The sequence below is a fragment of the Pygoscelis adeliae genome, unplaced genomic scaffold, assembly GCF_000699105.1.
Source record: "Pygoscelis adeliae isolate BGI_AS28 unplaced genomic scaffold, ASM69910v1 Scaffold155, whole genome shotgun sequence".
Classification (NCBI taxonomy): Eukaryota; Metazoa; Chordata; class Aves; order Sphenisciformes; family Spheniscidae; genus Pygoscelis; species Pygoscelis adeliae.
In genome coordinates, this window is record NW_008824932.1 from 3,725,389 (window position 1) to 3,744,848 (window position 19,460).

At 40.7% G+C, this 19,460-nt stretch overlaps 1 protein-coding gene across 1 annotated transcript in view; it reads right to left on the reverse strand.

Annotated features, from left to right (window-relative positions):
* Positions 1-19,460, reverse strand: part of WDFY1 (WD repeat and FYVE domain containing 1) — a 31,186-nt gene that overhangs the window by 5,319 nt on the left and 6,407 nt on the right. The window contains exons 2-9 of the mRNA XM_009325112.1: positions 15,340-15,462; positions 13,555-13,628; positions 12,280-12,334; positions 10,770-10,920; positions 7,344-7,456; positions 4,602-4,728; positions 2,876-2,981; positions 429-530 (exon numbers count right to left, since the gene is read on the reverse strand). Of these exons, the coding sequence (XP_009323387.1) occupies positions 429-530; positions 2,876-2,981; positions 4,602-4,728; positions 7,344-7,456; positions 10,770-10,920; positions 12,280-12,334; positions 13,555-13,628; positions 15,340-15,462 (851 nt within the window). The remainder of the gene's footprint in view (positions 1-428; positions 531-2,875; positions 2,982-4,601; positions 4,729-7,343; positions 7,457-10,769; positions 10,921-12,279; positions 12,335-13,554; positions 13,629-15,339; positions 15,463-19,460) is intronic.

Below are 19,460 nucleotides of genomic sequence, written 5' to 3' on the forward strand. Positions count from 1 at the left end.
TGCCTCCAAAAAGAAAGCTATCTGGAAAGCTTTGACATTCTAGCCCGGTAAGAGCAGGGCCATCACTGCTTCACTGAACTGAGTACCCTACAACGTGTTAGGCTGCAATTTGCTCAGTTCTGAGGCATTGTGTGTCACTTTACACAACACTTGAGGATTAGCTGTCCACAGCTCCAGTGCATAGAAATATTCCAAGAAATCCAACAGAGCACTCCCAGCACAGCCTGCTTTGCCCCTTGATAGAAGTTTGATGCAACACTTTACATAATTTCTTAGCACTGCCTAGAAGCGGTGACCTCTCGATAAACCCTCACTTCAAAGCAGCAAAAATACCAACAGTTTAAAAGATCTAACAGCTTTAGTGGTTTTCTGTTTGCGTTTTGCTTAAGTGCTGAAGTACAGCCAAGCACTCGAACCAGCGATCTCACCTGTCTCAACCCTAATGTCTTTGTGTCCCACATTTGCTTTATATTCCAGAAGAAAGGTTGTTCACACTTCTGGCAGGAATCACTTTCTAGCCATTGAGGAGCCTACAAAAGAGCAAGAGATGCAAGCAATCAGAATTATTTTTCCTCACATGACAGCCAAGGAAGTTTGTTTTAAAAACCCGAAGTTAAGTTTTACTTGGAAAGATGCCCTGTCTCAGCTCTGGACATTACGACAACAGATTGCCTAGGGTAAAGTACATAGGAAGTTTAGTACAAAAAACCCCAAACCCAAGACTACAGTTATTTGTTACCTCCACACCTCCTATACTTTTTAAGCCCACAGCAGTATGTTATGTTACTGCTTTAGTAAGAAAGCTAATTCAAACATCTAAGTTATTAAACTTGCTGCAGGCATTCAAAGACTGCTGCTCTGGTTGCCCAGATGATTTTTAAGGGCTAGTGTAATCCAAGTTGTAGAAGCTAAGAGGGAGGATCCAGAAGTAAATTCTGGAAGTAAATACCTTTTCTGCTCCCCTAGGATTGCAGTTTGCCATAATTAAGAACTCACGTGCACTTTCCATCCTGCCCACATCTTCGTTAAGCATCCCTTGTCCCACCCACATATTCTTCCTGCCATGAATGGACTAGGCCAAATGAAAATCGTTAGAGCTTTCACACATTTCAACACTCTCAAATACTTTAACTGAGCATCCTTGTAAGGGATAGAAAGAGAGGCATAATATTTTTAGCACATAGACTTGAAGAGAACATGTATATTCTATACAACTTTGTACTTCTGATGGGGGACTCTCCCTGAAACCCAACAGGAGGAAAGCTGGAACAACAAAGAAGCTTTTCTCCTCAATTCACTTACATCCATTGTTGATAGTAATAAAACTATAGTATTGTCAGTTGCACCACCATCTCACCATGAATATTTATTAATACCAGATGCCCAGTTCCTACATCTTCAACCTTGATTGCATCCCCTTCCTTCCCCCATGCTAGTGGAAAATACTGTAAAGGGTAGTAACAAGTCCAGCGTGTGGGGTGGGGAGGAGAGTAGAGGAAATGAGTCGCCTCTCCACCAAGTGAGATGTTCCCTATTGCTTCTTTCAGTTACTTACAATAGCAGTTTTCACTTAAGGGCATTTTTGAGAAGACAATCCACTTTCTGGCTCCCTCTAACAGAAAAACAGGGTATCTTCCTATTCTTTTCATCTTAATTTCAGGCATGAAATAGGAGGTAAAAACCTGCCAACACTACCGACACTATTACCAGCATACAGTTGGAACTGCCCAAGATCAACAGTACAGCTGCCAGTGGAGTTACCATTCCTTCTAACCAAAAAAGTCTGTCTTCTAGTCTTATGTGCATTAGTACATATTTGAAGATACCCTATAACATGACTCGCTAGCTAATGCTCCAGAGGCAGAATGTTCATCATTCTTCAAACATTTAGTTTCTTTGCTTTTGGATTGGGCTTGATTATGTTTGTCCAATGAGTTCTGAGACATAACGGCTGTTCTAAGTTAACCATATTATTTTAGTTGTATTAAAACTGTCTATTATTTAGAAGATGCCTTAGTTATTGCGTGCAGATCCAGAAGAGAAATGGCCACATCTTGTTTTCCCAATTGTATTGTAAGTCAATTCCTTACAACTACAAAGTTTCATAATATCACAGAAGAGAGAACATCATGCTGAAAGCGTAAGGAGCATCACATACAGCATTCAGTGAGTTTAAGGTGACAGCTCAACACGTCAGAAAACAGTTCTTAATCGTGATTCTTGCATTTAAGAAAAAGCAACAGGGCAAGGAAGGCTGAGCCTTAAATACTGCTTTATGGGGGCGACCAAAACTCCTATAATTATGGTTTAACCAAAGATAGTAGTAATATACATCTTTTCAGCTCCTATGATGGATATGAACTGATGCAGAAAGAACATGCGTGGCAGGCTCAGTTGCTGTGTACTGAGGTCTTTAAAAAAAAATGTTGTTTGGGAACTGAATTGCTACATTCTGAACTGCGTCTCAAAAACAGCATCTCACTTCTTTACCTGCTTTGACATGAGTTGAGAACTTACTTCAAGACTGCTGAAGCACAGTCCATTGGTTTCTTTACTGCAAAAGCTTGCCTGCTTTAGAGTGTTCCAGCAGCAAGGGCTGTAGCCATTCCAGTGAAAATGTTGCCTCATTAAGATAAGACTCTAAGCAGTCCCAGGCCTGTCCTGCACTTCTCCTGTCCTGGGAATCCATCTACTACAATGTAGTATGGACAGCCACTAGCACAGAGCACTTTTTAATAATATCATTCAGCCTTAAAGTTTCAGGCAATGTGAGGAAAACAGCCTGCAGAACTGACTAAGCAAAGCCACATCAGCGTCTGAAAAGGGAAAAAAAAATTAAAAACAAAAAAATCTTTCACCTAGGACATGATCTTACCTCTTCTCGGCTGATATCCATGTTCCAAACAGCAATTCCCCCATCAGCTGAACAAGATACCAGCTGCCGTGTCAGCTGGATGTAACAGATAGCCTGCACCTTATCACTGCAAACAAAGCAGACACTATTTACCCATAGGTATTTAAACAAAGCTTAGTTTCCCAGCAAACCCCGATTTATCCTTGTAAAGCTACCTAGGAAGGCAAAATTGATTTCCAAACACTTTGCTAAGTCTGCTAAGTAGAGCTATGAAGAGGAGTGAACAGATGCTGCCACCTAAGCACTACCCTAGCATCAGGATGTTGCCTAGAACAGTGTTCTTACAGGCTTGACCAGAATACCAGAGGTACAGTTCCATGTTAACATTTGCTGGCAGTAAGCACTGACAGTGAGCTGAGTGTCAACTGGCTCAGAGTGCGCGTGCAAATACTCTTCTGTGTTGGCAAGGAGAGCCAGTTATCAAAACAGAGACAACTGGAAAAACAAAGAGAAATATTTGTTTCAAGATACAGCCAGGAAGCAGACGGAGCTTCCACTTTTGCTAACAAATCACAATAAGTCAGTCTGTAGCTGCAGAGCAAAGCATGCATTCACCAGTAAGACAGTTTAATCCTAACTAAAGTCATGGCAAAATGAAAGTCTACCCGAAGAAACTAAACAAAGGATCTCAACAGTATTAGACTGCTTTGCAACATCTAAGTTGAATTAAAAAAGCCATTCTGCTTCTCAGAAGAACTTACTTTCCCGTTCAGTATGAAGTTTGATGCTAAGTGTGATGTTTGAAGAGAAACTAACAGTGTTATAAGTCTTCACCAGGACACATGATGCAGCAGTAACAGCAGTATAAAGTCCTCCAGTCACTGACTTCAGTTACTTTTTTGTAACCAGTACTCTATTATTAGTTCTTTAGCCATAAAACTAAATCCTCAAGATTTAACAAGAGTTCTAGGGCTAAGGCTATCAGTCTTGATCAAAGGTGGATGGAGGCATCTATGGAATTAGACAAGAGGAGAATGCACTATACAAATACATCTTCAAACATAAACAAGATCTCTACTACCACTGCATTTCTAAGTAGACTCTATCTTCAGTGGTGAACTGCCTGTCAGACTGAATTAACACTAGCTGCCATTTTTAAACCTAGGGCCTTGTGCCTCTGTAAAAATAAAGAGTTGATTTAATACAGACAACTAACTACCTAATCCACAGAACGGTGGAGATGTGACGTGCTTTTCTGAAGTCGAGACACCACCCCTGTAATTTAGCCAATCAGTTTATCACCTCACTGATAGAAAGAGACAGAGAACAGGAACCTACTGAAGCTTATTCTACATGGGTACACAAACATGCTTATACATTAAGTTTCTAGCCCCACCCTCACAGGCAACTCAGTGAAGTATTTACAATACAGAAGCATGCAACTTTTACATAAAGTCCAAGCAAGATGATTTAGGATTTTTACCCACCTCTTTCTATAACCTACTTTTATGTTACGTTCTCATTACCCATAGTTTAGAAGTATCAAACACGAGCAAAAAAAAGATTTATCAGTAATGCTTTCGTAGTACCGATTACCCTTCTTCCCCCTCAAAGTCCTCAGAGTTCTGCAAAAAGTTATTTTCTCCATTATTCACAAAGTTTCAAATATCTTGCCATGCTATTTAGTCTTCCTGGGACTCTGTGTTCATTACAGAACATGTAGGAAAAGTAAGACCCCATTACATACTGATGTCCCTGGAGCAGCAGTGTTCGCCCCTTCCGTCCACCAATATCCCACATGATAATGCTGTGATCAGAGGCACCCGAGAAGAGCAGTCGTTGAACAGGATCCCACCACAGGGAAGTAATACTTCCTAGGAAAGAACATTCTGCAGTCAGATCTAAGGGAGCCGCCAGTCAACACAATGATGCTCTTCTGGGTCGTTAAAGTGAAACCTGAGGTACTCCCTTACTACAGTAACAGATACTGAAAGCCTTAAGGCAAAGGACAGCATGCAACACCAAGATACAGTCCTGCTAGAGAGGCAAAGAGCATTTGACAACAGAACAAGACATCCCTAAGAAGAAAGTTAGATGCAAAGCATAAGCCAGAAAGTTCGAGTTACTAGCTTTCTGCCCCTTGTATTTAGGTAGTTGGTTTTAAGAGTCAACAGGCTGCTATGCGATCTTTGGAAGGTGAAAAGTATTAAAACTTGCCAAGCGGAGACTAGTATCTACAATACAGGAAGGTGCTCGGTCAGTGGTTGCAGGACAGCATGCAGCGTTCACAGGTACACCAACTCCCTTACATAACCATTTACAACCTTAAAATAGTTGGAGTAGGAAACCAAGTGACAGTTTCACTGCTGTTAGCAAATCTGGCCACTACATTACAAAACTAGATTTCAGAAGGCCCAACCTGGCTGTGCACCTCATTAGTCACACATAGAAAGAAATGAGTCATCTGACAGTAGCAGTCTTATACTAAACCCATACGTAATGTAGACAGGAGACTAAAGAAGTAATTTTGCATCTCATGCCGCCTATAGTTTTGAAGGTGCAGGAACATTTTATTCCTTTACAGACATCCTTCCCTTTAAAGCATCCTTCCATTGCTGAGTTGTCATCAAAAGCCTTGTTAGTCTGAAAGTAAGATGAACAGTAATTACAGTCCAAATCAGTCCTTTCCAGCTCTCTGGAGCAAGAGATTTTTCTTGCCTCCTTTAGGGCTACACTGTTTTCACGCTGACCCATTTGGGAATAGTTCTCTCAGAGAACCTTGAGCATCTGCACCATAAAAGGCAGCTTGAGTATTATCACAGCATTACACAGAGTAGGCTGTTAAATATGGAGAATCCTGGAAGCTGACTGTTGAAGGACAAGCTCTAAAACCATTTAAACTGCAAAGCTTATGAAGTCACAGTAGGGCAAGAGCTAGAAAGAAAACAAGATGAAGTCAGAATTTTGAAGTCTGGCAAACAGAGCTGCACTCAGAGAAGAACTAGATGCCATTTAAGTTTAGAGTTACCAGGCCTTGACAATATTACACAAATACTGTGGAGGAAAAAAGGTTACACATAATCCATTTTGCTTTAAAAAAAAAAGGGGGGGGGGAAGATGAAGTAGCTACTACTGCACCAATTGAAGAAAAACCTGTTTCTTCCCTCAAATCTAATCATCTTTTATACTAGATCAATTCTTGTTTTGAGGATCACAGTCCCCTTAGGGAACTTATATGTAAGCCAAAGTTGTCTGCTATGCGGACAGCACTGCTGAAGTTGGTGCTTGGACACCCACCGCAACTCAACAGATAGAATACACGCTATACGCAGTGCCACCTCGAGACATACTGCTTTCAGACTAACAATGTCATCTATCAAGGAGTTGCACTTGAACACAGACTAGCGCAAAAGCATACAGAAGTAAAGGAGTCTCTAGGGCCAGGAGAATTATTTTGCTCCTAACTGAAACAATCTGAAATTCTGCTTGAAAGCAGAAGAGGCATTTATCATTTGAAAATCTCAACTTGTCTCCCACATTCAAAACCAGCTTTATCTACAGTCATCTGCAAATCAGGAGTCTACCCAGCTTTAACAAAGTCTACTCTATACTTACAGCTATTAAACAAGGCAGCCTTTTCCAGTGGGTCAGAGACTCATGACCCAGTAATTCACCCCTACCCAAATGCAAACCAGTCAGCTGATTTGAAAGTCGCTAGTATCACATGGGAAGAGGCATTAAGTCTTGTTTATTTCTCTCAGCGTATTATTAAATTACACATTCTTCTGTGATTTGCATTCTTGCCTTACTCATTACAGCAGACAGTGGCTCCATATCAAGTTACAGACTATTTGGTTGTTCATTTGATATAAGGACTTCAGCTATACTACGCAGCATGAGACTATTTGTCTTGGACTAGACAGTTTTGATTCTAAAAGGCTCTCTAGATTTCTTGCATATAGCTTAGTTTCAGCTAAACAGAGAAAACTGAACTAGTATCCCGTAAAGACTGATCAGAACAGCAAAGTCTGCATTGGAAAGAATTAAGTGGCTTTTTAGAATCTAGATTGGGGGTTGCTAAAGCTGCTTTAGGTATTATTACAGTACTGCAAGATCTTTGGGGGGGGAGGGAAGAGTAACACATTCTCATCCTTTCTTTTCAATGTTAAGGAGACTAAAGTTTTTAAAGGTGGCCATCTAGTGGATAACTTGTGTTTAACTGCATGCATATGTTTATTTTTCATCTATAATAAAAATACCTGTCAGTATTTATAAGGCTAGGATTTCCCCTCAGCAAGAATGCGTCTGTTCTTTAAGAGATAGTCATATGCACAGCTTTGAACCGCTTTTGATAACTACTACCCTGCACTAGTTGTTTACCCAATATCTATCCTTAAAGAGGTATATATCCAATTAAATGTCTCATCCTGATTTACAAAGAGGTACTATAATCTGGGTCAACTGGAATTAAGAGGAAGAGTTACTTTACCTTCATGCCCTTTGAGTGTTGTGATAACTGAGCATGTATTCTGCTCAAGCTTCAGGAGCGTGATCTGTCCAGAATAATCACCAACAAATGCATGCCAAGTTTCATGATCATATCTGAACACCAGTCAAGGAGAAGCCTCATTTGCTTTTAAGAGTATTTTACGGGACTGAAGCAGATAGCACAGCTATCTATTCCAAACAAATCGGAAAAGAACATTTTAATATGCCAGATAAATATTTACATAACTACTTCTAAAGGGGTTAGAGACTGTAACAGTTAAACCTTTTTCATTCCTCTCTTCACCTCACACTTCCCTACATGTGCAAGTAAGACAGTATGGAAAATAAGCGAGAAAAGTTTTAGAAAGCCACTGGAGAAGCCACGAGGTAATCCATCCCCTAGTTTAAGGCAAACCAAGTAGATTTAGACCATTCCTAGCAGATATTTACAGAACACATTCATGATCTTCTACAAGAGATGCCAGAACTCCTCAGGCTACTTGTTGCAGTGCAGAGCTACCACTAGGAACACCTCACTGAACATTGGGTGGCATTCGGTCTTACCTAGTATCTACTCCTATAAACTCTTAGTTTTCTAGCATGTTATACTAGTTGATGCCCCCAGGATAGGAAAACTAAGATACAAGGATGTTGACCCTCCACGGTTAGTTTACCTTACAGTGGAAGTATACTCCCAATGTTCTAGCTACTGAGAATGAAGGTGAGACCATCTAATTTCTTGTTCTGTTCTCTGCACTTTCAAGTTTACTGATTGCCCTGGTTTCGGCTGGGATAGAGTTAATTTCCTTCCTAGTAGCTGGTACAGTGCTGCGGTTTGGATTTAGCATGAGAATAATGTGATAACACGCTGGTGTTTGAGTTGTTGCTGAGCAGTGCTTATACTAAGTCAAGGACTTTTCAGCTTCCCATGCTCTGCCAGTGAGGAGGTGCACAAGGAGCTGGGAGGAGGCACAGCCAGGAGAGCTGACCCAAACTGGCCAGAGGGGTATTCCGTACCATATGACGTCATGCTCAGTATATAAACTGGGGGGAGTTGGCTGGGGGGCAGCAATCGCTGCTCAGGGACTGGCTGGGCATCGGCCAGCGGGTGGCAAGTGGTTGCATCACTTGGTTTTTTTTCCTTGGGTTTTGTTCCTCTCTCTCTCTCCCTCCCCTCCCTTGTTTTACTTTTCATCGCAATTTATTACTACTATTATTCTATTATTTCAAGTATTAAACTGTTCTTATCTCAACCCACAAGTTTTCTTACTTTTACCCTTCCCATTCTCTCCCCCATCCCACCGGGGCGGGAGGGTAAGCGGGCAGCTGTGTGGTGCTTGCTTGCCGACTGGGGTTAAACCACGACACTGATGCAGGTCCTTGAGCACGGTATCAAAGACTGATCTGTATTTCAGAAAGGGTTCTGTCATTTAACACCAACAAAAAAGCCAGCCCACATCCTAACGTGGATTAACATCTATTAACAAGGTGGCATGTTTGGCAAAAGCATTATGCATCATAACAGTTTTCTGATATTCAGTTTTCGTCACTAGGTAACTACTGTCTCCAGAAACTAAAGCATAGCAAGCTGGATGGAACTAGATAATTTGCCACCTTCAGAAGACTTTCGCTATTCAGGATATAAGCAAGAGCTACAAAAAACCCATACAGCTGACACCGCATAACCCAAGAGCTGTGTATAAACTCACCTGTCCTCCTGGAGCCACACAAAAACACAAGCAGCAGCTCGCGTAGTAGCCTGTTCTACGCAACAGAAAAGATTAACTTCAAAAAGTCAGTGTACCAAAGCGCCCACCACCATAAGTGAAAAAGCAGAAGTTCTGCCATCGGATGACATTCTGAAGTCTCTTAAGCCTTCAGAATCTTGAGATAAACAATTAGTTTTCAACAAATCCACTAAGTCCCTAAACACGTGATCCTTTCTTCATCTTGGAAGTTCAGGCTAGCATTATCCCCGCTAATCCAGTAAAGAATAGGCACCCTGCTGTGTTTTTCAGAGGCTTACACATACGATCATTAACAAATAACTCCTAAGGAACCTCCTGACAGGGAGACCAAGCACCTAGTACACACACCAGAAAGCTAGTTCTTCCAAACACAAGTCCAAAGGCAGGATCAATTACAATGCATTTTCAAATGCCATGGTCTTCAGTCGAAATTTATTTTTATCTTGATAGAAAAGGTCATATTCTTTTCTCCATTTTCATAATAAACAGTTCCATTATTTGCAATAGCATTAGCTATAGAACCCATTGAATTCAAATAGTGAGGCTCAGAGGCACCAGACTGTTCTGTGAGCCACTCTCCTAACACACACACGCACACAGTTCTGTGCTGCGTTCAGCTGCGGCGAGCTGTGCATGAAATGTTTTGCGGGACACAACCCCCCTGAACTCTACAACAAGGACAGCAAAAAAGAGCAACGGTACAACAATACAAACCCATCAGCTCTTCAGTCAGTAAGGCAGGGTCTGCACAGGTGGGAGACCTCAGAAGGCTAGACATGCTGCTGGCAACCAAGCAGTTAGCTTTCCTCCTAGTTTCTTAGCACTACACAGAAATATAGCAACCTAGAGAGGTCTTTATTTTTTCAAGAGATGTAGTTGACCTCCTTCAGCTTTTGAATCACGCCACTTCTACAACATTACTGCCATTAATCCTCATACACCAACCAGTACCTCCAATTACTGTCCAGCCACATCTAAACTGCCAACATTAACAAGTGCTAAAAAATAGTTTTAGAATTTAAAGTATTTAACTCATGCTCAAAAGTTTTGATATATGAACTACATTTTAAGTTTCTGGGTTTAAGTCTTTTACATAGGATAAAGAATGCCCTGAAGTACTTACAGCTGAAAAGACAACCAGAGTTCTTAAGCTACAAATGCTGCAGTTAAAAGCAATTTGCAGGAAAGCAAACTGCACACAAATTACTACTAGTAATGAATAAAGTTTCAACGCACCCTGTAGCTTAAAGATAGAAAAGATTAACATGAGCCAAGACAGAAAAATTAAAGCAGTCCAAAGGGTTTTCATGATGTTTTATGCTCTAGAAGGACTCAAATGCACACTGGCATCTGTTGAACCAAGTGACTTGCCTAGGAAGTGTACAGGCCAGGCTATGGATACAGTTACTAGTCACTTCCACGAGATGCTACAGACAAACATCTCAAAATAAGGAACTAGTACACAGTGCGATTTCTGTAACTCAAGGTCACAACATCCCCTTCTACTACCTAACAACAGCTAACAAAAATAAGGTATTAAACATCCAATCTGAATAAGGGTTTGCAGACTTGCAAGAGATTTCACTCCAGCTTTTTACGTGAAAAGGAGGGAACAAATTGAGCTAAAGGAACAAAGTGCTCTTCCAGTTTCAGGGTAGCTATCTTTTTTCAAAGGATACTGTAGACATGAAGCCCAAGAGGTGAAGTAATGTCTCCCCAGCATACTCCCACTCCTGGTGCACATCCAGCTGATACACTTGTCATGGCCAGTGCTGATAACCCACTCTGATGTCAGGCAGAAAGTAATAGCAGACACTCGATTCTGATGAGCTGTGGGAAGAAAAAGATTCTGGCTAGTTTTTCCTAAAAATCAGAGTGATGTGTTCTTATGTTCTAATTCAGAGAGCCATAGGTCAAAGATGGTGTCTAAGCGATGCCCCAGGGAGACATTTTTACCATCATATTATACTTGCCTCTAGGCTGAATTAAAAGGCTAGCATTGTTCTGCTTGGTATTTGCCTTCTGAACAGCTTAAGTGAACCAAACACGTCAGTCAGCTAATTTAAGCCTTTCTCCCACAGAGAGAGAAGCTGAGTTCAGCCCAGATACCAAAGATGTTCTGGTGACGGAGCAGGCAAACCATCAGCTTCCTCTAGTTGGGCCAGGACTTCTGGGGAGTAATGTAACACATCTAAAAAACCTAATTGCTTTAAGTGCCTCTTTTCCTGACCCCAGGGGAGCTATGCTCAGATTCACGCTTTTAAGCACTTGAAAGTGTATCTAGTCCATGGCACTCAAACTGCTACCTGTGACAGCAACCAAATCCCACCCAGCTTTGTTTAGAATGCTGCCACTAAGCAGGAAGTTACATGAGCATTAGAAAGAAGCCCCCCCTGCCCCCCAAGATGCAAGTACTTCTCTTGACCGAGTTGCCAAGTCATCTTTCTTAGGATAAAGGGGGGTTTTGTTGCTTTAAGAACAAGGTCTTTTTCTTCTAAGCAAGAACATTGCTTCTATCAGTGTCAGGGAGTCATAAGACAAACTGCACTTTGTTTCACTACATGATTTCCAATCTTCAAGAGTCTCCTTCAGGCCTTTCACATTAATATTCCAATTTTAACCAGCAATCAACTTTATTTCTTTTAAGGATGTGCAGACAAATGCTGAAATTAGCATCTCCATAAATATTAGAACAATCCCTATTCCCCATGTACCAGAAAAAATAAGATCTTTTTCCTCCCTATTGCTCTCCTAAGATGACAGAGAAGGCAAGGACTCTTATCTTCAGCTAGGAGTAACTGAGCCCAGTGATTACAGAAAGTAAGGACGGAAATTGCAAATACCAAAATGCACCTTTAGAAAGCTCTTACCCTTACATTCATGCAGCAGAACTACTCCACTTGAAGAGCAAAATCTGAACTCACTAGTTCTGGCTCATAACGCTCGCAGGCTAATGATGTACTGAACTTAATGATAATGACTGCAACTCAGACTCAGCTGACTGAGGATTACTCAATACCAGAACATTTGTCTTATGGCAGCTATCCCCAACTAAGTGACAACTAGAAGGTCAGTCAGATTTAAAGCATATTTGGACTTGATTAATCTGTGACGGTGTCCACTTTCCCAAGCATTTTAGATGCCTCCCCTTCACACAAATGTTAGCGCAGACACTGGTTAACAGTTTACCTGGATAGGTCTTCACAAAGTTCATCTTATTAAAGTCCTCTGAAACATGAAACTCCTAAAAGCAAAGTGGAACCATTAGAAAAGATACCGCAGTGACATAAGCAATAGCGATACCCAAAAAAGAGCAGTAGCCTCACAGACCAAAATTTGCATAGCAGCAGTATATCTCACTAAAAACTAGCAGTTCCTCAGGCTGGAGCATAGCACACTGACATACCAACTGTAAATTAAGGTTATTAGTGAACTACATTTTCAACAGGGAGCACCCTTTCAGAACCGAGTTTGCTAAAGGAAGATTATACGAAGAGATAAGATCTCATTTGTCCCCAGCAGAAACAAACAAAATGGTATCTTGCAGTATTTAGGATTTAAGTATCTGAGACTTCATAATGGCCAGATTTAAGTGAGAGTATTCTCTATTTGATCCATTAGGCTTTCTGAAAGTTTAAAAGTCTCAGTTTACAATTTCAAGTAGTTATCACTAGAATCACTATTCTATATAGTTCTGTGTAGTCTTATTCACAGTAGTTATCAGTAGAATCACTAGTTATGACACTCATGCAGTACCCTGGCTCCTTACAGGACGGTTACTATTTTGACGTTATTTTCACAGAGAAAAGAAACCATTAAAGCATCTGGGAGTCACAAGATCCCCCTCCTTTGCCAAGAAAAGAGGGGAAGAATACAGACCCTCTTTCTTTTCTGCCATATGTATCTGCTCTCCAGGAGAGGGAGAGCAATTACAGCAAGAGTATAGAAAGACAGAAGGAAGACTTCCCAGAAAGAAAAGAAACCAACCCTGCCTCTTGTAATTTTAGAGCTAGTGTTGAAATTTCCACATCATAAAAAGATCTGCAGCAAGAAAATCCAGAGGCACACGCACGGCGAGATATAGGCAGATCCATACTTCTGGCCAGATGCAAGCTAGCTGCAGTTCACAACCCTCGTTAGTGCATCACCATGGCACTCTGCCCAGCTTAATGTACTCCTCAAAATAATTCCTTGACGAAGTGTAATTGGGTCCACTGCTACACTAATGGCTCAATGACTTCTTGAGGCTAGCTGGCTCACATCTAGCCAGAAGAACCCTTGCTTATCTGCAGTCCTCCCATGTACATATCAGGTGAACTGCCAAGAAGTTCAGCCATTTAGTAGTAGCTGCATTCCAAAAAGAAGGGAAAGAAAACAAATTATCAGCTGCCAGCAACACCGGCTGCTCACAGACAATCTAAGCAATTCTAATCTACATTCTGAAGAAAAGTCACAGCAACTTACCATGATAGCTCCATTATCCTGGCCTACAAATATTCGTCTGCTGTCATGATGATAAGCCATGGCTGAACATGGCGCTGTCAAAAAAAAAGCAAGCACATTACAGGTATTGAAAGAGAGGTATTAGGATACACATGACTTTTATTAAAACCAATTCTTTCACTCAGGACAAGTAGCTTGACAGAAATTAGTCTGCATAGATAATGTCCCTTGGTAAGACAGTTAAATTCCCATACGTGAAGCTGAGGAAAGGTACAGTACTACAGTAACTCAGATATACCGCTAGGAACCATATGCAAACATGATTTCCTGCCACAAGGTGCAACTCAATAAGAGAAATTTTACACAGGCTGAAAGCCTAGCTAGCAGCAACAGCATGCACAGCTGGTTACACTTAGGAAATTGAGCTCACTAAAATTATCTCAAATGGAGCCCTGAGTTGTATACAAGAACAATATTCTGTTCTTTACATTTGAGGACCGCATCATTACAAGAGAAAAGTGCTAGACAGAAATATGTCATTGCATGTCACTTCGTATGGAATCATGTCTCAACATCTGTAACTTCAAGGAGATTCATATTTTTGAGATTACATACAATCTCTTTTAGCAGAAAACCTCTAAAGACCTACTTCCCTTTTTGAAATTAAGGGCTAAAATAGATGTGAAAAGCAATGACAACAAAATTACAATAAGGTGTCCTAATAAAATTTTTGAAAAAAAATTTCACTGAAGAATGTCCTCATTAAACTTGCAGATTGCAAGGATGAGAAGGATACAGTGTTCTAAACTAACACCTTCTTCTCCAAGACCCTCAGAAAATGTGGCCTTGAAGGTGTTTTTAGAAACGGAAAGCCAGACAGGACAGTCTGGAATATTACAGTGGTCATACTGCATAAGGATGAGTCCATCCCTTGGAACTACCTACAGGCACACTTTATTTTGTATAAACCTTTTTAGAGCACAATCTGAATAGCCTATTTAGAAAATTGATAACCATTAGGAAAAAAAAAAGATTACGCGTGGCATTTCTAATCTAGACCCTAGGGTACTCAGCCTGCAGCTGAAAAGACACAGAACGTCAAGGAGTCCAATTCTTTGGTCTTCATTTAATATTTGTATACAAATTACTCCAGAAATTGTCATTCCAAAGACTATCCTTTGTTTGTATGACATTTTATTTTGTCATTGTATTCCTCCTTTTTATATGTGGTATGTGGCTAGGTGGCAACTCTACATTAAAGAAGTTACAGCAAAGCACCCAGGCTGAGTGATGTTTCAAAATTAAAAAAGCAAACTGACACTCAAGATCTACTCAACACTGAAGCTGCTCCTCGGTATTGCTTTCTTAACAATCTAAATGCTGGGGGGAAGGAGAGTGAATAGCACAGGACACGCAGGGGGAGGGGGGAAAGAAAAAAAAAGATGCACACCTTGGAAAGCAGAGAATATTCTTCTGTCTGAACTTTCAGCTAGTGGTTTGAAAAGTTCACTTATTTGGCAGACGAGTTATTTGCCAGCATTTGAGACCTCTACAGCTGCAGATCCACACAGTGATTTACCCGGTGAAGGACCTGGTTCTGACAGAATGCTGCCTTAGATCTCACCCACTATGCAGCTAGTTTCAAATTAAAGTCTGAGCTAGCGTTGCTGCAAAGTTCCCAAATCCAAGATCATCGAGTGAATCCAGCACTTGGGGAAAAGGGAAGGAGGTATTCCCACACACAGCACAGGTACAAAACCCATGCTATGCTTGGCCATCACTTACCATTTCCAGCATTGTACTTACATGACATGGTGTGATAGATGCTGGGCCAGTATTGTCCACTGTCTCTCTTCAGCCATACTCGTATTGTTCTGTGTCGTGGGAAGAACGGGGAGAAGACAGTTGTAAGCGCCTCATCCCTTGCATCTGAACCAGTTCATTACTTATATATCAGCTCCAATCCTCTTAGCTTTTGTGCTACTCAAACATAATAGTTAGAGGAACAACGTAATAGAAGTAATAGTACTCCAATAGTACTCTAACATAACAGGAATAATAGTACTAAGAATAGCCTCCCTTGGATTCTGAAGAGCTTTCTTCAAAACTATTTATACATTGAAAACGAAATGGAAATACTATTTCAGCTCACCTCAGAAATTGCTACATACTGCATCCCTTTAATTCCTTCTCCTTGGCCCTGGCTGATTTAAGTCAAATTCAAGCTGCAGGAACTTTCCAGCTTTGGCAGAGCAAACCACAGCTTGTTTTATAGCAGATTAAGTGTTTGATATGTTTAAAAAAAAAGAAGTGCAAATCATTCCATTATGGAAGTCTAAACTTTCCAATTTTTACAGCTTCTCTGTGCAACTCATCCTTCAGCAAGCCAAATACTGAATATCAGTAACAGAAGCACCTCGTCCTCCACACCAGCACATTACTGACGTCTCCATCCCCAAATATTGACGTATGGATCCATAGAGGACACCATATCTAGTTTCAGTATTATTTCCTCTAAGCCATGCCTCTACTCCCTCATGTACGAACACAAAGGACAAGCAACGTTAGCAGCACTGTTACATTGCACTGCTCCTCTGGCCTAAATACAAACAGGACTGATCAGCCAGTCAAACAGGAGTTGAAGAAGACGACTTGGATAGCATGCTAAGGCTCTTTATAAAATTGTTTTTAGTTTGTAACCTTCCAGAATCAGGCCCTGGAGGGAAAGGAAAAAAGAGTCTTGAGAACGTTTAGCATTATACCAGTCTCATGACTGTCAAATCCTGGGAGGAGGAATACAAGAGAATCAGCAAGGAAGTGGAAAGTTATTGTCAATTAAAAACATTCCTACAATAGGCACATTTGAAGGGAATCTACATCAAGAAGTTAAGAGCACACATGTAGACAGTGTTAAGGTTATTTTAAGTCTACTTGAAATTTCCTCTCCAAACCATTGTTTGCCTTCTTGTTACTGTTTAAATCCAACTTCCACATTCCTAAATGGAAACCTAAGTGCTCTGTAAATATGTGTACCTGGAAACACTGTCAAGAGACTTCGTTGAGATGAGTTGTTCTATTTACTTTTAACTAAACAAAGGCCTAGTACTTAGAATTTTTTAGAAAAAAACTAGGGAATAGATTTGCTAAACGTCACGTAGTATTGCCAGTAAGAGCTTAACAAAAAGAGCACAGGAGGGGACTGGTATCTTGCATCAGGACTAGAACTTTTCAGGTTGAAGATATAAAGGTAGCATTCTAATTTTGTAATCCATTTAAGGGCTTTTCTTTAAAAGACCACTCAAAAATAAAGCAGACAATGCCCACCCTTAATGTACTACCTCCCTTTTCTAAAACTTGAAAGCAACACAGCTGAGTACACGCTGCCTCAAAACAATGATTTTCAGCTTTTGAATCAAGTCACTTTTCCACCAGTTCAGTGGCAAATGCACATTACTCCAGTCCATTAAATATTTTGCATTAAGACTGTCTCTTAAAAGCTATCACTTCCTCTTTACAGTAATCGACACCCTGCCTCATGGTCAGAAAGTTAACACTTCAGAAGAGCAGTTGCTATTTCTTGATAACATACGAAAAACGAAAAAAACCCCAATTCTTCCAAGTCATTCTTATGATGCAAATGCCAGCAGCAGCATGGGTTAGCACCTATGCATTTTTAACGGCTTTTTAAAGCAGCTCCATCATACTCAAACTGTTCTGAACATCTTAGATAGTGGCTTCCACCATTACTAATTCAACACTCTCACTTCTAGCCAGAATCGTGTAATTATTTTTGATATAAAAAGACTAGGAGTTAGCATAGTGATTGAGACCATGCATTGCTGATTTTCCCAAAGTAGACTTTGTTTCTTATCAGTATTCTGGTCGATTATAATAAACTAGGAATTACAGAATCATAGAATTAATATAAAGGAAGCAAGGTTGTGCTTTTTCTAAGCAAATTATTTCCTGGAAGTATAATTTGTGCACCGATCATCAACAATACAGTCCCTCACTAACGTTGAGAGCCTAAGCAAATAGCTGCAAGAGTTGGCAAAATTAACTTCTGAAAGCTTCTTATTTTGGTTTAAGTAAGATTTAGACTTCACTAGCCTCATGCTTGCAAAGATAAGCTGTCAGACAGCTTTATATCTAATTATACAAAGTTCTGACTGAGCAAAATTTGAAGAGATTGTTTCACAGCAGTCAGCAAATAACCTGTGCCAAAATCCCACTTCTCCTCGATTCTCTCTCCTGTAGACCTGTTGTTGTGGTGCATCTCCTTTTGTTAGGACAAGTTAATTTGCAAAATACCTGTTCTAGCTTAAAGGACTAGAGAAGTCCTCCATTAATGCCACTTCCACAGTCTCCTTCTACCATGAAATTGTTTCATTACGAGAATGACCGTATCAACCCTAGAGTCTTTAGCACTCTTCTCAAAACCTAGTCTTTATTTAACGAAGAGGCCTGTGCTCAGTACCTGAGAAGAGCTGGCTACCACTCACCTCTCCTTAAGCATTCCCTATTAAGGGCCTAGAAAGACACAGGTTTGTTTGACTGCAGTCTCAGTAAGGATGTAAAAATGTTGAAATCCATTAAGGAGCATCCAGAGATAGATACATACTTTTTAAATTACAGCAGACTCAAATATCAGAGCGGCAGGAGGAAGTAAAACAAGACTAAAAAAAGACCTCCAAACTTCCCTAACATTGAGTATTGAACCAGAAGTTGCTTTCAGGCAGAAAGCATGCACATTTATAGAAGAGGTTTTTGTATTCAAAGGGGGTTTTTTGGTTAGGTTTTTTTACGTGACATAAAGAAACACACACAAAAGCCATCTTTAAGCAATACTGAGTGTGGTCTTACCAATTTCTAAGGATTTTGATTGTTCTCAATTGCTGCTTCTTTTACAGAGTGAGTAAGCACCCAACACTGCTGGAGAAAAAAATTGGGGTTCGAGAGCAGAGCAAATCCTTCAGTGTTCCAACAGCATTTGTGCTCATGCCACATAAGCTGCCCTCTAAAAGCCAAATGCACGTACGTCAGGGAGAAAGAAGTGATGAAAGATTAGCAGGCAAATCCAAACTTGTTACAATACAAGCACTGCTGCGAGTACTACGCAACTACACTAGCCCTGTTCCAAGAACTGCATCTTCCTAACACCTTCAAACCACTAACAATTGCTTTCCTATCTGAAATCAATCTCTAACAATTGCTTTCCTAGCCAGAACAGAAGACTGCATTTTTCTGGTAGTCAAAATAAACCAGAAGTATTTAGACTGCCATTGACCGTGTTCCCAAAACAGCATTAGGAGTCTGGTTTAATCACAGTGCAATGCAAGCTCAAGGACACAGCTTGCAGTTGATGCATTTTATAGAATTTCTGCTCACTAAAACATTAGTTTTGCCCAATATTTAAGTTCCATAACCAAAAAAAACCCCTAATACTGCAACTTAAGCAGCAGTTCCAATGCAATAGCAGCTGCTGATGGTCACAGAACACCAGCATTCAGATGGGCTAGTGACTAGAGATCCTGTTAGCCTGTGGTAAATATGAATACCTTCATCTTGCATTTAGGGTCTTGTACACTAGCTTATCCTCCCTCAGCATCCCCAACTACAGCTGGGAAACGCTCATCTTGCCTTAGTTATTTGTCTGCTGAGAACAAGGATAATAAGGCTAAGTCCAGAGATTTGACTGTATCGCAGGTCAGCGCAGCCCACGCTGGCCTATCTCAGCTCGGAGAAAACACCGAACCAGCCTCGAGCAGACGGATCTAACTCACAGCTGGTACCTGAGCTGGCTGCCCAGGCTGAGGGACACACTGCAACAATTCCAAACGCTGTCTTGGAACCAGGGTCAGGCAAGATGCCTGTAGGGACACAGAGTTAGTCATCCTTTCTAGGTAAGATCTGAGAAAGTTTCAGAG